This window comes from Pogona vitticeps, chromosome 1 (assembly GCF_051106095.1).
Source record: "Pogona vitticeps strain Pit_001003342236 chromosome 1, PviZW2.1, whole genome shotgun sequence".
Taxonomy (NCBI): domain Eukaryota; kingdom Metazoa; phylum Chordata; class Lepidosauria; order Squamata; family Agamidae; genus Pogona; species Pogona vitticeps.
In genome coordinates, this window is record NC_135783.1 from 29,448,082 (window position 1) to 29,470,630 (window position 22,549).

The 22,549-nt window shown below is 39.0% G+C and overlaps 1 protein-coding gene across 2 annotated transcripts; it reads left to right on the forward strand.

Moving 5' to 3' along the window:
- The first annotated feature begins 77 nt into the window (after positions 1-77).
- On the forward strand, positions 78-19,892 carry FLVCR1 (FLVCR choline and heme transporter 1). 2 transcript variants are annotated; one of them, XM_020794637.3, is made up of 10 exons: positions 80-1,469; positions 3,623-3,767; positions 5,591-5,731; positions 6,553-6,620; positions 7,353-7,456; positions 9,064-9,174; positions 9,544-9,649; positions 11,038-11,149; positions 12,041-12,105; positions 14,722-19,892. In XM_020794637.3, exons 1-10 carry the CDS (start codon positions 762-764, stop codon positions 14,794-14,796), a joined length of 1,635 nt encoding a protein of 544 aa, XP_020650296.3. In that variant the 5' UTR covers positions 80-761; the 3' UTR covers positions 14,797-19,892. The 2 variants fall into 2 exon arrangements, 1 of the variants encoding a protein (XP_020650296.3); XR_013540326.1 differs by lacking the exon at positions 11,038-11,149 and having other exon boundaries at positions 78-1,469.
- The last annotated feature ends 2,657 nt before the right edge of the window (positions 19,893-22,549 follow it).

Genomic DNA, 22,549 nt, shown 5'->3' on the forward strand with positions numbered 1-22,549 from the left:
ATCCCGTAACGTCCGATAGCGCGGCAATCGCTTCGCCCTCTGATTGGTTGAGCACCGGCAACGCGAGGAGCTGCTTCTGCGCATTCGGCCGCCGGTCCCTCGTAATTAAAGCGAGCGGGGAGTTGAGGCGTGGAGAGAGGTTTTTTTTTGTGACTGCTTCGTTGCCATTAAAAAAAAAAAAGCTCCACGTATTTTATTTTGCCTTCAGAGGGGCAGGAGAGGGGGAGCGGAAAGGAGGGGAGGAAAGTGGGCGAGAGGTGGGCGGAAAGAAAGCCTCCGGCGTCGAGGGTGCGGGAGGGGAAGCACCAGGTGAGGGAAACCTGAGGTAAGGTCAGAGGCTCCGGGCTGTGTGGTGTGTGTGTTTGTGTGAACCGGACGGGGATGACCTTGGCGAACTGAGAGGCAAGGGAAGAGTCCGCTCCGGTGGTGAGAAGGCTGGAAGTGCAGGTGGAGGGAAAGAGCCTCGCCGCGAGGATGTATGTAGGGGGGATGTGGGGCTGAGGGGAAAGGTTAGGAGTTGCCCCCCCCGGTGTGTGTGTATTTGTCTAGGTGGGGAAGGCTCCAGGCTGCCGGTATCTCTGAAGGAGAGGAGAGGAAAAGGGGCGGTGGTGTCTCTGTGGGGGAGGGTAGAAGCCGTCGTGCAGAAAAGTGGGGGGCGTGAGGGGGAAGGGGTCTTTTGAGTTTGCTTCGGTGCCTTGAAAGGGATCGAGCAGTCTTCCCCCCTCCCCGCTTTGTGAGGGGAGGGTGACCCCAGTGAGAGGATGGGTGGGGAGGGAGCCGATGTGGTGGAGCCAAGGGAAGGGGGTGGGGAGGAAGAGGGCGGCGAGATTGGGGAGGTAGCGCCTGCGCCCCCCCTCCAGCAGAACGGGTGCCTCCCAGGCAAAGAGTCGGATCACAGCAGCGTCTGCACACCTTTGGTCGCTGTAGTGAGTGATGTGGAGGCTGGAAGAAGGGACACCTTTCCTAATCTGGAGGAGCATCCCGAGGTGGAGGCTATGCTGTCCCCTTCAACATCGGGAATGAAGCTGACCCCTCGGCTGTCCAAGCGCAGGCTAGTGGTGCTGGCCATCTTCAGCTTGTACTCGCTGGTGAATGCCTTCCAGTGGATCCAGTATAGTATATTGACAAGCATCTTTACGCAGTACTATGGTGTCCTCAACTCTCAGATCGATTGGCTCTCCATGGCATATATGGTGGCATATGTTCCTCTCATTTTCCCTGCCACTTGGCTGCTGGACATTCGTGGTCTTCGCCTCACTGCCTTGCTCGGATCTGGACTCAATTGCTTGGGTGCCTGGATCAAGTGTGCCAGCGTCCAGCGAAACTTATATCCAGTCACCTTGCTTGCTCAGATTGTATGTTCTGTAGCTCAGGTTTTTATTTTGGGGCTACCCTCCCGCATTGCCTCTGTCTGGTTTGGACCAAAGGAAGTATCCACAGCTTGTGCTGTAGCTGTTCTGGGTAACCAGGTGAGGAAATGAAGGGTTGATGATGCTTGGGTTAGGGAGGGATGCTTATGTTGGGATAATGCTAGTACTTGAATTTTCTATTTTGCTGACAGATAATTTTATTTGATCGTTACCTCTCAGAAACAGCCTGAGAGTTTCTGTGGGTATTCAGCTGGCAAATGTAAGTAAAATATAAGAAAAGGTTATTCTTTGAATGGAATTGTCATTTCAGAAACAGTAAATGGAAATTTAAAATCAGTAGCTCCTACTAATGAAAAGAAAAATATATTTGGAGTAAGGTTTGTGTAAAAGGGACAAAAATATTTGCCCGGGGAGAAAGTGTAACAACGTCTTGTGTATTGCATGGTTGGTGGTTAATTACAGCAAGAATAATTATTATATGTTGTCAAGTCAATTCTGTCATAGCAACTCTTTCCAGATTTTTCTGGATATAGACTACTCACAACTGGTTTACGATTCCTTCATTCTGGGGGCACTCTGAGATTGTACAGCTTGCCCAAGACTTCACAGGCTAGCTTTTCTCCCAGGAGCACAGTGAAGAAGACCTGTGATTCTACAGTTAAATACCTAAATCACAGATCCGTCCAGCCAGCCATATTACTGCAGACCCTTGTCTATACTGGTGTTTAAATTACCTTTCTCTTTTGAGAAGGTTAATCTTAATTTTCATACTCTGTCTATCACACAGTCTAGCATCCTTTTAGAGGCTTAAATAGTTCCAAAAGAAAAACAAACAAAAAACTGAAAGACCAAAAGATTATGCTATTATTTGAAATAATTGTTAGGCTGGAAGGCAGTTCTGAAATGTTTACATTAAATCATGTGCTTCCTTTAATTTCTCTGAGATACAACTTTGAAAGAAGTGTTCTGGCACAAGGTAATTAGATGGATAGAGACACTGACTAATCAAAAAATAGATATCAATGAAACATTATTGTTATTTTCCTTATTCACAGGGGGAAATGAGAAACTAGAAAATAAAGAATTAGTTGCAAATCTTATAGGCACCACAAGATCTGAAATTGTTGAAATTGGAAAAAAGCCCAAGATCTCTCATTACAAGCATTTACGAATAAGATATGGCATACGATGTTGATGGAAAAAATGACTAATAGTTAGATTACATAGAGGACAAATAAGACACAATCAATTCACTGAAAATTGGAAGCCTTTATTAAAATATGCCAACAAAATAAACTTCGAGACATGTCATTTGGAAAAGAATTTGGAGCATTTAGATTGTTGATTGATATTTCTTTAAAATGTGACGGGGAATTGCATAAATGTGATTTGGAGAATTGTGGGGAATAGCTTTGTATTTATTTGTAATATGATGGATTGTCTTTTCATTTCTTTAGAAATAAAAAAATTAAATAAAAACAAACAAACAAAAAGAGATACAACTTTGAACACATCTCCAGCCTCAGAACTTCAATTACAGAATTGAAACTGCAGGATCAATAAAATTGTGCTAGTATATTTCAAGATCTGTTATTTTTCATAAATACTGTATTTGATACAACAGTAGAACTGTGGCGGATTGGTTCCAAGCCCAGTCCCCCCAATGCCAAAAAAGATAGAAATATTGAATGCTGTACATCGGATGGCCTATCGCTCCATCTAGTGTCCAGTTCTGGTAATTACACCCTGGAAACACATATAAATACTGTATGTGTTTCTTGGTTTTTAAATTTAGTACAGCAGGACCTCCGTATCCACAGGAGATTGGTTCCAAGGCCCTCCCACAGATGCTAAAAGCCAGTTCTGGTAATTACACCTTTAGAAATATCTATTTCTAGAATTTTTCTTTTAATATTTGTAATATTTCTAGACCATGGATAAGTGAATCAGCGGATACTGATCTGATAGATTGGAGGATCCTCTTATATGTCATCTGTAGACAGTTAGAGAATCAGCAGCTGGACAAAATGCATATACCATTCCAGTGTCTTCTGCTGTTGACATACTGTAAATGTGATCTGTATTTATTCAAGAACATTGGATTATTTAAATATATTCCAAACATGTGCATTAATATCTGTTTCCTTTCAAGATGACGAATGGATGCTTTCTATTCATACATTTCTTTTTATTGTTATGTTATATGCTCTTTCCATTTCTAAAACTTGTTCTTACATAGATTTGTTTTACAGCTAGGAACAGCAATTGGCTTTTTATTGCCACCAGTCTTAGTTCCAAACACACCTGATGACATGGATCTCATGGGACATAACATTCGCATAATGTTCTATGGCACAGCAGCAGTATCCACGTTCCTGTTTATACTAGTAGCACTTGGTAAGTGTAATATATCTGTAGTTTAATGAAAATAAATGCGTTTAAACAATATAAAGCAAAGTAGAGCATGCTGCTTATATATCGCCCCATAACACTTAAAGCACTCTCTGGGCAGTTTACAGGCTAATTATGTAGGCTACACATTGTTGTCGTCCCCCCGCCATGAGCTGGGTACTCATTTTACCAACCTCAGAAAGATAGAAGGCTGAGTTAATCTTGAGCCGGCTACCTGGGATTGAACCCTGGGTCGTGAGCACAGTTTTGGCTACAGTACAACAGTTTAACCACTGTGCCACAAGGTTCGTTTATATAATTCTAATTCATAAACTTTGGAATTCTGAAGGAAAGACAGGGTCAACCTGTTTTAAACTTAGGTTTCTTATTTACACTGAAAAAAAGTTAAAATTGCAAGAGATCAAATCTTTTCCTGTACATTGAACATTGTAAAATTTATATTTGGAAAATGTTTTGGCTTATTTTAAAGTTTGTAGCAGATTTTATTTACAATTCATGTCCCAAAAGTTCATTGCTATAGAGATACATTGCTATAGGCGCTTCACATTTTTCCTTTATTTCATTAACTGTTTGGACAGTTCCTCTTAGACCACATATTTGAAAATATTTACATTGATTATTTCCCTATCTTATACTTCATTGACTTCTAAACTGCATTTTGGTGATTCCTAAGTTCTTCAGAATCTTAGTCACAGTATTTCAGTCCATGGTGCAACTGAGCATAGTAGCAGTTTTTCAACATATCAGGCAAAAATAAATAAATAAAAATTAAAAATAACAAAAGAAGAAGAAAACAGAAACATTAGGCACCTTAAAAACTAGCTGCTATATTTTAATGTGAGCTTTCATGGACAAGTCCAGTTTCTCAGATATAAGAGGCGTAAGTTATTCAACAGTCCAAACTATACTGCTACACATCATGGAAACAGGAAGAAGGTGAAGTATAGAGAAGATTATACAGAAGAATTTTGCACCAAAGAAGAATTGGATTTAAATCAAAATATGTAGAAAGGAGATAGCAGATAAAAATATGCAATCATTCTTATTAATTGCATTTATACTCTACTTTTTTTACAATGATTTCAATGTAGTATGTCATTTTCCTTCTCCCCATTTTATATTAAGGAAAATAATAAATCGTAGAACAAAGTATGGAAATTAGCTATGAGTGACATTACAGTTACTAAGAAGTGAAACCCTGAAGCAACATCCTGGCAGTTCCAGTGTAGTAACTACTGTATAAGTTTTGGATACAATGAAGAGAAGCCTCCATGGCACTTGACAGTAGAAGGAATCTGAGAAGAGGCAAAACCCAAAATGAAATGACACGAAGAATGGGGAAACAAAAAGAACTGTTGCCAGTTGGAAAAATGCAGACGAGCACCTGGACTGTGTGTGGTTTTGTTGCATGATCCTTTTACTGTTAGAGAAGAATAGCAGTGATAGTTACCCTTGCTTTTTCTTTGTTGGAAACCTCATGCAAGTGATTTTGACATTCTGAAGTCATAGACTAGGAGAATAATTGTGAGGGACAAATAGGCAAAAGCAGTTTACTGAAACAAGTGTTAGGTTATACAATTTTTGCACCTGGCACAGTAATTCTTGTCCTTCTGCTCATTTGTCACAGGTGGACACTGAGCAGGCTATGTTATTAATAAGTGTATGCAAAGAGTGATCTTACAATGAAAAGATACGTCATGTATCTCAGTGTAATTTTATCTCTCTGTGTTCTGATAGAGATTAATATACAGTGCCAATTGTTGAATAACAATTATAGCAAAATTAACATTTATGTATCTTCTTCCTAGTATTTAAGGAAAAACCTAAGCATCCTCCAAGTCAGTCTCAGGCTGTTCTCCTGGAGGCATCCACAGAAAATTACTCCTACAAGCAGTCAATTATCAACCTTTTTGGAAATCTTCCTTTTGTTCTCCTCCTGATAAGTTATGGTGAGTACTGTTTCAGTCTTTGTCTTGTTAGGAATTCAGAATAGGAGATTGAACCTAGCTGTCTGTAAGGTTACCCCTAGCACTCTTGTCCATTGACTGGTTGAAATCCCATTGCTTAGCACAGTAAGTTACACTAGAGTAGACCCACTGAATATGTGGGTGTGAGTCAACTCCTCCATGAGTTCCATCAATAGAAATAGGCCTAGTATAGTTTTTACTTCATAGTAAATAACAGACAGGGTAAGCATATTTGAATACTCTCTGACAGCGATGGCGAACCTATGGCACGTGTGCCAGAGCTGGCAGCAGAGCTTTCTCTGTGGACATGCGAGCCATAAGTCGCTGGATCGCTACCCCTGGCAGCCAAACCTGAGGAGGCAGCTGCAGCTGTGGTGTTAGTGCCCCAATGGGTGGTGGACCAGGATCCGGAGCAGCAGGGTTGGGCATGATTGGAGGCAGATCCTAGTGGGGTCTGGAGACACCTCCAGGCCCAGGATTCCTCCTTCTGCCATAACTTCCGCTTCCACCCCCGCTGTCCACTGCCTGCTGGGTTGCTGTTGTTTTTTTTCTAGTTTGGGCACTCAGGCTCAAAAAGGTTAGCCATCACTGCTCTATGACTTATTATAATAAGTAACAAGATATCAGCTATTGTTTCATGAGAAGCCAGCCCCCTGGTTTCTTTAGTAATTGGCTGACTTGAAACTGGTGATAGCTAAACTGATCAAGCCACTAAATATGCTGAAACATTTCTTGTTCTTTCTAAATAAATGTTATTTGACTCCATTTTAGTAACCATAATATCAACTGTATTTTTCCTGTAGGAATTATGACTGGAGCCTTCTATTCAGTCTCAACTCTACTAAATCAAATGATAGTATTTCATTATGAAGTAAGTTTCTCTAGATTTTGTTGAATGACTTGAAAGCCAAGGACTCCATGTCTTGATCGGTTTGCTTAATCAGACTTAGTGGTGTCATTTTGCTGAGTCAGATTTAGTGTTACCAGTTTGCTTAGGGGTTAAAACAGACATGTTAACCATATATTCATGTAGTGTATTGTAGCAGTAGTGGAATAGTAAACAGGAATTAAAAACGTGATCTATGCCATGTCAGTAGGAATGAAACATGGAACTATGGCCTTTGAAAGCATTAATGAATTACAGGTAAGTCCGTTGTCTGGACTCTCAGAACATCTCATGAACAGGCAGCATCTTTTTCTATGCTTTTTTTAAAAAAAACAGTTGCCTTTTAAAAGTGTTTTCATAATGCAGTAGTTTATTAAATACTGTTGAGAGTTTAGAACTGCAAGGGATAAAAATTTAACACTGACAAAGTGTCATGTCTAGCAGTGCAATAAATTGGTACCCTATCTTCTGTTAGTGTTTCTTTCACTGTTTGGGTTGAAGCACCTTCTTAGTCTGCACTGCATATATGAAAGATATGGCAATATTTGTCTTTGATATTTAACTCTAGAAGTAAGGGCTACTTTTTGGTAATAATTGTTGGAATCTGGCTTTTGAGGACAAGAGGTGTGTGTTTATGTGAGATAGTTTGCATGTATGTCTCCGTTGTGGTAAGGAGGGCATTCCTTATGGATACTGCCATATCTCTTTTATTCAAAGGGAGAAGAAGTGAAGGCAGGAAGGATTGGTCTGACACTTGTGGTAGCTGGAATGGTGGGCTCAGTTATTTGTGGCTTATGGCTGGATCATACCAAAACATATAAGTAAGTATGTGATTGGGAAAGTAAACATCAATACAACGTACAATATAGTGTTTATGGGGTAAAGCAGGGAATGGACAGAATATGGCTCTCCAGATGTGCTGTTCTGCAGCTCCCATAAGCCCTAACCAGCATAGCTGGTGCTAAGAGATCATGGGAATTGCAATTGAACAATGACTCAAGGGATACCCATTGCTCACTTCCGGGGGGGAGGGATATTTGGGCTGAGCAACAGCTAATGGTATACAGGAGACTAACATATTCTGTGACTTCTCTTGTACTGAGTATAAATGTGCTGTGATTGGATTTTCAGAAAATAATATATTGGCTCTTGATGTAGTCATGAAGTAAAACAGTTATTCTCATGGGTGAGGTTGGAAAGCTACTATGTAGAATTATAGTGCTCAGTACCTTTCTGTTTCTCTGTAGTAGTGTAGGCCAATTGCTAGAGCTCAGTCACTTGTCTGATTCCGATTATTCATTTACATTTCTTAAAGAATGGTGTATGAGGCTGGGAACTTGCACCATGACTGGTCTCTTTTCTCATCACATCTTGTTGTATACAGTGGTGGCTCGCATTATGAGCGCTCCGTTTTACGACAAAATCGCTTTACGTTGAAGGTTTTGCGATCGTAAAACGATGTTTCCTATGGGGGAATTTTGCTTTGCGATGATCGGTTCCCTGCTGATTGACGGTTTCAAAATGGCCGCTGGGTAAAAAAACATGGTTCCCCGCTCTTTTCTGGGACGGATTCCTCGCTGCACAGGCAGTGAAAATGGCTGCTCTGTGGAGGATCTTCCCTGGATGGTGAGTTTCAAGCCCCTAGGGACGCATTAATTGGGTTTTAATGCGTTTCTATGGGGTTTTTAATTTCGCAAAACGACATTTTCGTTCTATAGCGATTTCACTGGAATGAATTAACATCGTAATGCGAGGCACCACTGTAGTTGGTTTGTTGCCTTCCAGAAACAGAGCAAGATCCTTTCCCAGTTTTAATGATTTTTCAAGGCTCTCTAGATTGTGGCATATGAAGCTAGGAGCTTGTGTGGCAGCTAAGTGCTCGTCATTCACTGCTCCCACCCTTCTGTTGCACAGAATTTCTTGAAAAAATCCTGGCTTGTGTTGAGCCAGAGTTTCCAGTGATAGTCAAGCTGTGGAACTCTCACTTAATGTCATTTAACAACCAGGAAAATAAATCAGATGTATTTTAAGCTGCTGTTCACAGTTCGAATGGAACCAGTAACTCTGACTTAATATAAGAGGAGCCAGAAAAATTGGTTTCGAAGGACAGCTTAATACAGCTATTTAAGAGAGCATTGGTATTTGTTTTCTCTATCCCTATCTAATTTAGTTGCTTCATTTGTTGATTATGATTTTATGATACTGCTTGTGAAGCCCAGAAGTTGGAAAGGAATGTTATATTTAAACACTCAATGTAGACAGTGAAAGTGGTGAATGAGACAAAGATGTGATAGATCATGACAGAATTATATTTGTGTTTACAGTGCAGTGTGGTTTGGTTTGAACTGCAGCCAAAAAAAATGATATGATTTGATCTGTATTTGACAGGGCTGTAGTTCCTTTCATGAACTTTGTATTCTGTTTTTAGGCAGACTACACTGATTGTGTACATCCTGTCATTTGTTGGGATGGTTGTATTTACATTCACTTTGGACTGTGGAAACCTTCTAGTCGTGTTTGTGACTGGTGGAGTGCTTGGGTAAGGCTACTCAACATATGTTAATTAAAATAAATATTTTGATCTTATTATTAAGGTAATATTAAAATAGTATATATTATTATTTTATTTATTTTATTAGATTTATGAGCCCCTATCTAGACCAAAGGTCTACTCTCGGCAGTATATCAAATATGTTAAATTGTATTTCATAGTCTATTGAAATGTTACAAATGTTCTGATGTTAGATACATTTTCTTAAGCATGAGTTCTTTAATATAAATATGATTATGAAATGTAAAGTACACTAGTTTAGCATTATTCTAGGATAATAAATACTGTGGAGTTGCTGCTTTTGGTGCAAGATCTTTAACAGCTCTTAGTAATTTCAAGTTTGAACTTCTATGACAGTTTCTTCATGACTGGTTACCTCCCTCTTGGTTTTGAATTTGCGGTGGAAATAACATACCCAGAGTCAGAAGGCACCTCATCAGGGCTTCTGAATGCTTCAGCACAGGTAATGAGGAATGCTTTCTAAAACTTATCTACTGAAAAAATTACCATTAAATTCTGAATTTGTGTAACTCTTGTTCGTAATAAAGCAAAATATATCTAGTGCTTCAAAATATTTTGGGTGCAGTGCTTGATTCAGCTAGTTTAACCAGAGAAAGAATCTTTTTTTCTCTGTTTTTTCCCTAATACAATGGTGCCTCGCTTGACTGCATTAATTCGTTCCAGTGAAATCGCTGTAGAGCGAAAACGTTGTCAAACGAATTTAAAAAAAACCCCATTGAAAGACATTGAAAACCATTCAATGCATTCCAATGGGCTGAATACCTGCTCGTCCAGCAAAGATCCTCCATACAGCGGCCATTTTCGGTGCCTGTAAAGCGAGGAATCCGTCCTAGAAAACAGCAGGGGGCCATTTTCTTCGGCGACAGCCATTTTGAAACCCAACGATCAGCTGTTTGCTGATCGTTGTAAAGCGAAAATCGGTTCCCGAAGCAGGGAACCGATCATCGCACAGTGAAAAAAGCCCATTTAAAACATCGTTTTGCAATCACAAAAGCGATCGCAAAAACGTCAACGTAAAGCAGATTCGTCATAGAGCAGGGTAATCGTCCAGTGGGGCACAACTGTACATACACTGAGACACACTTAGCTTGCAGTATGTCTGCTGAAACAATTTGGAAGCCTCTCTCTCTGTGTGTGTGTGTGTCAGAGGGTGTTGTATGAACACAATCTGTGTCAAATTTGGTAATGTAGTGTTGCTGGAATCAATTGGGTACTCTGTCATAGATATTACCAGTTTATTCTAGCTTTCCTGTTCATGTGCACCTACCTTATTTTGTTTTGAATGCAAGTTGTCTATTCACTCAGCTATTTTCCCAGTGATATTTTAATAAGATTGCGGAGCTTGTTTACTTTTGCGGGATTTCACAAAAACTTGATAAATAGCAAGGAGTAGCTATTTTGATATTGGATAGTGCAGTTGTTGTACTTGTAGGTAGTATACTAATTGACAGACACAACACTGTTTCTTTAAAACTTTTCAGAAACTTAGATCAACAGCCCAAATGGTTCTCAGCATGTGTTTATACAGGATCAGTTGAAAACAATAAGACAGATCTTGCTGATCTTGTCATCTTAAGAAAATAGCCTAAAGAGAAAAAAGGGGAAGAAGCAACTGTGCAAACCCAGGCATCAGATCGTAGAACTGGAAAGATCTTATAATGGCCAGTTTGAATTTTAAAAAGGGCAGAGGAAGAAACCAAATAGCATTTGTCTCTTAGGAGAGCCACCAGAAAAATACTACAGCACCATGCAAGTTGCATATGTGATAAGCTCTATTTTTGATGTTCTAAATGGGAAAATCTAAAATGTCGTCTTATGATCAATTTACAGATATTTGGTGTCATCTTTACTCTGATCCAAGGGAAGCTTATAACAGTTTACAATCCCCAGGCAGGAAACATTTTTCTCTTTGTGTGGATGTTTATAGGCATAATTTTAACAGGTAACCAGTTAGTTTCTTTTCTCTCTGTAACCATGTCAAAGCAAAAACTTATAGTTGATGCTGTAGTCCAAAAGTGAGAATAGCTCACAATCCCCCTTGTACACCTTCAGAACATGGGTATACCCACTGCATAAGTAGGTGGTACACTGTCATGACTGTAGAGGAGCTTTGCTATTCTGACTAAATGTAGTTTAAATATTTTAGATTTCAGTATCCATCATTTACATAATGCTCTGGAAGTAATATAGAAAATAATGGTTAAAATCATACTGGCGGAGGCAATCTAGTGGCAATTTTTACTAATAAAGGCTCCCTGCTGCACAACCAAAGACTTTTCCATGGCAAAAGGGAGCCCTAGGGAGCCTTGGAACCTGAAAGGGGATGAGGATAGGAAACTTTCTCTGAGTTTAATTTAAATGTTTCCAGTACTTGATCTAGGCTATGCCAGTGTAAAGTTATATAATGAGAATTAGCCTAATGTTTATAATTTAAATAGGTAGGAAAGCTTGAAATGCATTTTGGTTGTGGAGTCATTTGAATTTTGAAGAATATGGATGTCTGACCCATGTTACTTCTGTTATGCTCCTTCTCTTTATTATTTTAGTCATCTGAAAGTTACAGAGAATACAGAATAATTTAAATACTTAAAACCCTGGTTCTTACATTATCTTTTGGTGTCCAAGACCAAAAGACATCTGAAATGTCCCTGAAAAACATTGTTTTTACATTGAGGAGAACCACTAGTGAGGGAACTAACATAAAGCTTGAAGACAGGTAGTCATGCTGGTCTCTTGTTTCAAAAAACAGTGTCTTGTAAGGATTAGTAAATTTATCCTACAAAAACATTCACTGCAGCAACTATTATAATTTATATTTTTAACTTTCTTTCAGCTTTAATCAAATCTGATTTACGAAGGCACAATGTGAATTCAGGGATAAGTGTTGACATTAAATCTGTAAGTAGTTCTAATCTTTTAATTTGCTTGCTTGATTAGCCACTAATTCCTGCCACTTGATATAAGACTATTAATGTTATTATAGTGCTGGTTGCTTCAAGTAACTAATTGCATTTGCCATTATTTAATGAAGATTTTGGCAGAATGTGTGGAGGACAATACAAGTCTAAAATTGTAAGGCAGAGCAATACAATCTCTGAATCATCTTTCACCCACATCTTCTTATAAATATCTTGTTATACATTTATGAAATGAATAGGTCATAAATTAATCCTCACTTTGTTTCCCGTGACCATCATTTGCATATGGACACAGTGTTATGCATGCTTACTTGGGAGTAAGTCTCAATTATATAATTGCACTGAAATGTATAACACTCTGCGGGTAATTTGAAGCCCACTCCCTATTGCTGAATTGTATGTCTCACTGTCTGTTGCCCTTAGCTGTGTTAAGGTTGATGGGAACTGAAGGCTAATAATACCTGGAGGGCCATATGTCATCTAGGTAAAGGTAAAGGTTCCCCTTGACATTTAGTTCAGTTGTGTCTGACTCTAGGGGGCAGTGCTCATCCCTGTTTCCAAGCCGTAGAGCCAACGTTTGTCCATAGACAGTTTCCGTGGTCACATGGCCAGTGCGACTAGATGCGGAACGCCGTTACCTTCCCATTGTGGTGGTACCTACTTATCTACTTGCATTTTTACATGCTTTCAAACTGCTAGGTTGGCAGGAGCTGGGACGAGCAATGGGAGCTCACTCTGTCGCGTGGATTCGATCTTACAACTGCTGGTCTTTCGACCTTGCAGCACAGAGACTTCTGCGGTTTAACTCACAGCACCACCACATCCCATATGTTGTGTACTCTATATCTAACAGCTTGAACTGGCATATGGGTCTATATAAATGTTAAACTTTGCCTAGAAACTGACTCTTGCACAGGCCCATTGAACTCAAGTGGGATTAGCCATATTTTGGAAATACACAGGAGGGAATTGTAGCATTTCTTTCTTATAGGTTATGCTTCTGATAGATATACAAAATACCAGGAAGGAGTAGTGTTTTAGCATCTTTATCAGTGGAGAATAATTTGTAAAGCAATCAGAATATAAAATAAACATACACATAGTTTAAAAAATTAGGGAAAAGCTGTGTGATCCTTAAAATTACACAGATGCAAGAGTGATACCTTTATTAGATCACTAAAAATTTTTTAAAAAGCAACCTTTTGTGGGTCAAGTCCACTTCTTCAGGCCATAGTGCAGAAAAATTACATATGGGAATCTCAAAAATTCATGGCAGGTAACTGTGCTAAGTCTACGACTCAGAGGTAAGTTCGGGAGGAGAAAAGCCAACAGAGAAAGTAGCAGCCTCCATGAAAGAGCTGGGGTCAAAATGTGGTGTATTCACCAGACAGGAGAAGCCAATTAAAGCCAAATTAGCAGTGTTACCTGGTGAACCTAAGCAGATGTTTTCCCCAGTCCCTCGGGAAAATAGGTACTTTTTGTTTCGAAACTGGGCAATATGAGTGCGAGAGGCACCCTGCAGTTTGACAGCTCATTGTTTGGACAACTGGGGGAAAATTCCAGCCAAATGCTAAAGGTGTGAATCTTGAAACCACATTGCCCCAAAGGTTGTTTGCAGTCAGCATTTGAACTCATGTCTGAGAAGCGGGCTTGTCACATCTACCTGCCATGAATTTTTGGGACTCTAATTTGTAATTTTTCTGAACTGTGGCCTGAAGAAGTAGCCTTATCCCATGAAAGCTTGCTGCTTGTTCAGTTGTTTCACTGATCTAATAAATATATCACCTACACATACATACATACATACGTACATACATACATACATACATACATACATACATACATACATACATACATACATACATACATACATACATACATACATACATACATACATAGTCAGATATCCAAGTATTTTAAACAAACTACAATATCTGAGTAATTGGAAAACTCTCAGATTAATTCATCACACTTTAAAATACAATGTTTCTCTCTTATTTTGAACCTGTAGTAGTATTTCTAAGTGTAATTCACAAAGTTTCTGTGTGTGACAAACAAATGAATCAAAGATATGAATAGTTTTGTTATTTATCTCCATTCTTTAGTTCCACGTTGCTGATGTCAGAAGTCTATTTTCACAAAGTTACTTCTCTAAAATGATGGTCACATGTCTAACTTTTAGAGCCTTTGAAATGTTTTGAATTACCTTCAAGGGTGATCTAATCAGGAATTGATTGACTCATCGAGTGATAGAATTATAGAACTGGTAGGAAGTGCTTCACACTAGTGACATGGTATATAATCAAACAAACAAATAAACAAGGGTAATCAAGCCCAGCTCCCTGGAGAAGCAGGAAATCCACCAGCAACATAACTCTGACAGGTGGCCATAAGCCTCTGCTTATAATCCACTCTCACCTGAGACTGTTCATTCCATCGTTGAACAGCTCTTACTGTTGGACAGTTCTTCCTAATGTTAAAATTGCATATCTTGTAATTTGGATCCGATACTTTGAGTTGTATACTTGGGCTGAACAAAATAAGCTTGCTCCATCTAACAGTCATCAGTTTCTAAACCATATTTATTTCCTCACAGATACCAGTTGACTCTTCTGCAGAAGATGAACAGAGTAAAACTGCACCAAAATGTCAGTCTGAAACAAAAATTTAGAAGAGAAATGCTAACAGTGTGGGACAGTCAAGTTATATCAAGCACAGAACCAACTCATCTATATGCCTGAATGTAATAGAACTGAGTGTTACCAGTGGTAATTATGCAGTATAGTTTGCATTTGGATGTACATATTGTGCTGAGGATACATTTTCATTTTCCATTGATTATTTTTAATGGCCATTTTGTTGACATTGTCATGATATCCCATTTTGAAAAGCACATACAGTGAAGCAACTGGAATGCTCCAGCAAGTGACAGATAATTAAAAACAGCCACAACAAATTAATCCATACACTAATATTTACATGAAATGTGTGCACAGAACATATTTAAGCATAGTTGAATGGGTATTCTTTTTAGCATAGGATGGTTTTTAACTTTTTAATTGTAAATATGTTGCAAATTTTAAACTCTCCTTTCTCCAGGAGGGACGTACAGTATAAGAAATTCAGATTTGAATTGGTTATACTGTAAATTCTATTTGTCATTTCTGTTGGCCTTGGAAGATTTATGATTTTATGTCCAAATACAGATGAAGGAACTTCTTAAATGAACATTTCTTTGAAATAATGTTCCAGACTTTTAAAGGCAAAGACTTTTCAGATTTATGGGCTGAAACTCCTAGACCCTTATTCATCTTATTTTTCCTTTGCATTCCAAAAATGCATAGAATATATATATATATGGGGGGGGGGAGGGAGAGAGAGAGAGTCAGTAACACTTAATGTAGGGATGGATTTGGGGCAGATAAATAGAGACAGGAGCCCACCATGAACTCTGTCAAGTGTTTCACCTGGTCTGGCATATTGCATAGGTTTAAAGAATCATGTAGCAAAAGAATGTGGCCTCATTCTAAGGCTTAATATCTGTTCCCTTATGCTGTTACGAGAATATACCTATACATGTGTTCAGTTTTTGCTGATTGAGTGGAAATTTGTCAGTTCTGGTATGTTTGAGAAATGTTAACAATATGTTCTGTCGTATCCTTTAATACCTTGTCTGGGGAATAGCTGTTAAATCTTTCTGTTTTAAAGGAACAATCAGAGTGAAATGTTTGCTGCTTTGTCTGAGCCACTGGATGCTGCTGTTCTTGATTCTCAAATAAATAAGGGCCTTTTCAATAACTTTTCTTAAAAATGTTGACATGAGGAACAAAAGTTTTTTGTCTTGTGAAAGCTCCTGATGTGATTATTTGATTGTTTGGCCAGAATTCTAGTGATTACTTAATTACTAATTAATGCTTACATCGGGTAAATTGCAAGTCTTGGTAGTAAAGTGTCACCTATTAATGAGGTGGTTTTAATGTCTGTATGTACATGTGCAATCAGGCATGTGATCAGGAATGCGATTGAGATCTCATTAATGATCATAAATTTGTCATCAAGACTTCCATGATTTTTCTTATGCAAGCATAAATTGGCAACTGAATTCTGGCTTACATGTATATTTATTCCACATTAGCTTATCACAGGTTTAAGGTAAAAGCTAAATCCTTTTTCCAAAAAGAGTCTTTTGTTTGTACTGGTATGCTGAAATGCTTCTCCTCTCTTTCTTTTGGAGATATTACTTGTTGCACAGCTGCCTCCTCCTTCCATGACCACAGTGAAAAAAAGGAAAGCTAATTTTATCTTGTCATATTAGTACTCATTTTAACAAGACCTCATTTTATTAGCAATTTGTGTTAAAAATACAGTATATGAATAACAGATGCAAATTATTTACTGGAACATTTTTATTAATAATAATGATTAGGCTATTTTGAAAGCTTGTTCTGAAGCCATTTGGGTGGGTTATTCTTCAGTGATAATCCAGTATGCTGGATGCCTGGACTATACTACCAGTAGCTCAAGGTTGGATTGGACAGGCATTCTGAAGAAGGTACCTTTCTACATGTAACTGGTATTCTTGATCCAGCCATTGTGTCTTCTTTCCCTGCTGTGCATTTCTGAGCATGTTAATGTTTTGTTAGGAGTTGAATAGGAAGGTATTTGTCCTGCACCTCAAAACATGTGCAGAGGCAGCAGGTCTGTTTGCTCAGTTTTAGAACAGAAGTGAGCCCAAGATTAATGCTCTAGAAGGTTCTGTAGGTGATTTTTCAGGTGATTTATAGCATATGATCCACATTTTTAAAGCTTTTCTTGTTATATCATACTTTTCTGATCTTAAATTTGTCACATCACCTAATTTTTTAAGAATCCTAGTGCTCAGCTTCTGCTGTATTTCTAGTGAATACCTACTAGTCTGTTGTCTCCTTTTAATAAGCATTATCTAGTAAGCATATTAATCAGTTAGTAGCTGGACTTCTCTATCTACTGCTGAGTGAAACCAGTTAAAAGCCTTTTCAATATGCATTTGGAAAGGCATGATATTATATTTTAAACATCAGTGTCTCTGAATATTTTTCATAAATATCCAGGTTTTTTGTGTCAACTTAAGTCTTATTCTTTGACCCACTCTATGCCTGCATCTTCACTTTAGCATGGATTTTTAGGTGTTAGAAGAGATTTATTTCCTTTTTCATTTTATAATTTGAAAACCTTAATCCTGCAAGTCCCTTTTTATAACATCACCAGATTCCAAATTATCCTCTGTGCAAAATTCCAAATAAATTTGATGTTACAGGAAGTCTGCTGGGCCTTTGCAAACAAAGCATTCCTGGTAATGACAGCTTAACTCTAGTTCAAATTAAGGCTTCCTAGTAGGCCTGTGCATGCTTTTAACAAGAGCTTGAGTTATATTTTGGCAGATTACATCCTGAATGCATTAAAATGCAAGATGGAAAAATGTATTGCATAATTAAAATTAATACAAGTTATTGACTTCAAAATGAGGCAGGTAAGTATACCAATGATGCATAATTAGCTATGTATCATTAGTATACTTGGGGTTATTGCGTTGTGAATCACTTAACTCTTATGAGAAGCTACAGAAAAATTTCCTCTGTGGTACAAGCTTATAAGGAAAATTCCTTTTGGAATCTAAAGAGCTGCTTGATCACTTAGAGCAAGATTGCATTTGTCCAGTGGAAGTGTTATTTTTCCATCTCTGTTTCAGATCTCAGGTAGCTTTTGAAACTTCTCTCACTTTCAAAGTCAATTTGCAATGTTGTGTTGGTTGTCATTTGAGGAAAAATGAAGCGTGAAGCATTCCTAGGCTCGCATAACTACTTTCATGGTCTTTTGTTCCCTTTGTAGGTACTGAATCCTCTGTAAGTTTTTTGCATTGGAAGATTCATTATTTTATTAATGACTGTGCCAGTGTGCACGTATCAGATAAAATTATTTTTAAAAATAGCTCCAGATCTTCTTATTGCATGTCTGCACTAGAGGAATGCATGTGGGCTTTGTATCATCCGTTTTTAGGATTTTGTTGGGATTTGCTGAATTCTCCTGAAGTGTGTTTAAATCATTGTTAAATAGCTAAATCATAAACCCTAAACTCAAAATGTTTGCTAGTATATGTAAGAGAGGAAGAATGTAGTTGTATAACATTTTAAGAAAGTTGCCTCAGTTTCATTTTTAAAAACTCCATGTGTCCTCATGGTTACAGCAAACTGTATCTGTCATAATTCTGAATACTTTCAACGTGAAAGTCTTCACATTTTTTGTGCTCAAGGTGCAAATGCTTTTGTATGTTTGTGTGAAAGAGATACTGTGAATATTGAACTGACTAAATGATACCTCTCTGAAAAGGTGCTTTGATTTCACTAAATTGTTCTGTTGTAAGTACAGTTTATTTAGGAGGAGCTGTGTTCCTGTTATTGCTGCCTTTATTTTTTTACCAGGTGTTTTTTTACCAATCACAATTAGGCTGCAAGAAGTGGATGATGATGATAATGATTGACTAAAATGAAGTTTTCCCCTAATTTTATAGCTATTTCTGTTAGCTGTCCCATATGGCAATCATAATTTTTTGCTTGATTTCTTTGATAGTTGTGCATGTCTCACACACCCTCCATAGATAGATAATGATAGTGATTTGGAAAACTATCTATTTTGTAGGAAAGATTAATATACCATAACTGTTGTGAGAGAAAAAAACTAAACCGTGGCTTTCTGTCTTCATTAACCATTATGGCAACAACTGATGTTTATAAGCATGATGCGGACACCAGAGATTATTAGTTCTAGATCTTCTCCTTGTTTCATTTGTTTTGATTCAATAGTGACATGAAGGCTTAGCATAAAAGCCTGTAATTTCTCTATAGTTTCTGTGGACAGTCCTCCTAAATTTTAATTAAGATCTAATGGGGGCAGCTAGGGGCTTCATTCAACGGTAGGGTTGTCCTGTAGTGGGGTTTCTCTAATTCGTTGGTCCATTGAATAGTGTCTATGGGGCTGTTAGAAAGCTCTAGAAATCCATTTTAGATTTTTTATTAAGCTCCAGCCTTGGATGGGGTGGGGACATCCAGTTTGAGGTACCCTTTGCAGCCACTGCCCGGAGCTGGAACTCCAGCTTTGGAAAAGGGAAGAAGGGGCATGTTGCAGGTATGCCAGTGGGAAAGAATGTGGATCTGCTGGATCCACAACCCTTTGAGCCTTCAGCCACATCTCCAATTTGGGGAGGGGGGTGATCAGGTGGGATTAAGGCCAGTTCTGAATGAATTCCATCCTTTTTTTTTTTTTTTACTGGAGGGAATTTTATTCAAAATGGAAAAAATACAAAATAAACCCCAATCCTGTAAAGGAGGGGGCCATCAGCTCATGCCCTTCCTTTATATTTCTACCCTAGTGGCAAAAAGCCCAGGAGGACTTTTGAGTATATAACAGTGTTCCATTGTTAGGAACAATTTTCCCCTTAAGATTGCATCCAGAGACAAACAATTATTTCTGTGATTTTGTAAGAGACTAAAAGTTCTTACAGAGCTGTTGAGACCAAAGGATTACAATGCCCTTGAAACACTGCTATCCTAGTATGACATTCACAATGGTTTGGATACTTAAGTGCCAGAATAGATATCATAAGTCAACAAGAAGGGAGGATCTTTGTTGTCTTGAATGTATTTGCACTGTAATTCATTTTTGTATTGTTTGTACTTGCCTGTATTGAGGTATCTACTGCTGTATTACTAAATAAAACCCCCATGGAAGCAATGTGTGAATTTGCCTGTGTAAACTGTTCCAGAACTCAAATTGTTACAGTTATGCATTTAGATAGATTTTATAGGCATTTCTCAATGGAATTGTATCTCTAGGTTGCTATTCTTACTAATTCTCTAGTACAGCGGTCCCCAACCTTTTTGGGACTGTGGACTGGCTGAACCTCTGAAAAAGGCGCGCCCCCCCCACAGGTGCACACAGGTAAGCGCACTCCCTCGGGTGCATGTGCGAAGTGGTGGGGGAGTGCCCGCCTCCCCACCCTTTGTTACTGCGCAGGGGAGCCTGTCCGCCCGCCCATGCGCCCACCCAGCTCTTTGCGCAGGCGCTTGGGCACTCGGGCGCATGCGTGAAGGGATGGGGGAATGTGCGAGCAGATGTGCAGGCACCCCTGAGTGTACGCAAAGGGGTGGGGGAGCACTTACGCGGGCTCCGGCACGTGTGCAAAGCAGCTGTGGGGAGGGGAGTCTGTCTTCATGGCCCGGTCCAGCTCAGGCCCTGGACTGGCACTGGGCTGTGGACCGGGGGTGACAACCTCTGCTGTAGGAGACCTTTTTCAGCAATAGAATTGTCCAGTTGGAGATACAACAATTATGTTTCACTGAAGAATTGAATTCTCAGTGCCTCCAAAGACTATGGAATAAGAATACCTGTTGCATTTATCTATAATTTAGAAGATCCAAAAAAAGGCCTGCTGAACTATATAGCATCTTTATGTTTTGGAACAGAAAACTGTTCAAAGGGCATACTGGCCACCTATATATTCCTGAGAATGAAATCATGAATAAAATCCAAATAAAAGATGCATGTTTTTGAGAGTACCTAATACAGATGCCAATTTAACACCTTTTTTGTTTAAACATTTGAAGTTATAAACCTTACACTGATATATTAACATCATGGCTAGAAATTAGTTTGTCATGTGGCAGCTTTAGTCAAGTCATAATGGACCCTAGAAGTAAACTGTGCAAGGAAAAAAACTGAAAGAAGTGCTAAGAGTGTGAATATAAACTTAGAAAGCGTTCCTGAGTAAAATAATTCCTATTGCTCACTAAATCGCACTATAGAATAGTCCCAATGTGATTTGGTGAGGCAATTTCTGCAGATATTCCATTGATTTAAATGGGATTACTGGGGTGTGTGTGTGCTACTTTAGCATAGTAAATTGCACCTAGAGTGGGCCATGTGCCTCTGTGGAACTTATGGAAGAATTGATTCACCAAATGCCCACTAAGTCAGTGGGCCTACTCAAATGTAACTTATGGTAAGCAGCAAGATGTTCAGCTATTGTCTAGTTACACACATTAGATCAGGGGTTTTAAACTCAATTTACCTGGGGGCCACTAGAGACAGAGTCTGGGTGAGGCTGGGCTGCATCAGATTTTCCGCCAAGCAGAGCAAGAGCCCGAGGAAGCCGCCCAGGAGTTTCCTTAGCCGACAGACACGTGGGCTGGCTGGCAGGCTGCAGTTCTGGATGGAGGGTGCAAGAGGTGCTGTCTTGGGAGAGAGCCGGCAAGCGAGGCAAGGCTTTTTTTTTTACTCTTGACAGCAGAGGATGTGTGGGCGCTTTGGGGGGGCAGGCAAGACGAGGGCCACAAACTATCATCTGGGGGGCCGCAAATGGCCCCCGGGCCGCATGTTTGAGACCCCTGCATTAGATGGATAGAATGCTGGCCACAGGAATTGTTGAATGTCTTAACGCAATGGAGTTCTGCAACATAAATATGCAAACATCTAGGTTTTCCGCAGGTAGCAATAGTCTATCTCATGCTACATTTACTTCCTTGTTACTTCAGCATGTCAACTTACCTCTTTTTTTCATTCTTTCCTTTAATTTTTTCCCCCAACATGGCATAAATCTCAGTAAAGGGAGACCTCTGCTGTTACCTTTGAGCAGTTACTCAATGCCTTCAAAACGTGTTGATTACAAGTTGTGGCCAGGAAGCCAAGATCCTTGTTGATAGTAAGCACGTGAGCAAAATGAGTTGACTTACAAACAATCCATCTCCAGCCAGAAGGACAGTTTAGGTGCTCACAATCTTACAGTCTCTGAATCACTGCTCTGCCAGCAATGACCCTTAGCATTCTACACATGGCAAACTGGGCAGAATACAAAGAGGAACAATAAAGAAACACAAATCTGGCATCAGAAACGGCACCACACAAAGCTCAGGATCAGGACCCTCTAATCTCCCAAGACACTGGCACTGATTGCAAATTAGGTTTAGAACAGTTTGAATTAGAAATGAAGATTTCAAAGCATGTGGCATTTATATTAACAGACTGTTTATTTGCAGCAGCTTTGTATATACCATAAATTATTTTTCCCAAAGGACTATGACATGCAGTAGGCTACTTCTTGATATAACTAAAAACTAGAGCTTGGGAAACATTACTTTTTGGACTACATTTCCCAGAATCCCTCAGCTGCTCATTTGAGGAATTCTGGGGGTTGTAGTCCAAAAAGTAATATTCCCAAGCTCTGGCTAAAATTAATGATCTCTTGAAAGCAAAAAACTGGCTTGTGCAATTACTGTCCTATTATCAGGTTATTTGTGCTAAGCTTTGAACATGTATGATAAGTATTAATAACATAATTGTCATTTTGTCCCACCTTCCCACTTCATAACCATAGCAATTTTTAAATAAACTGT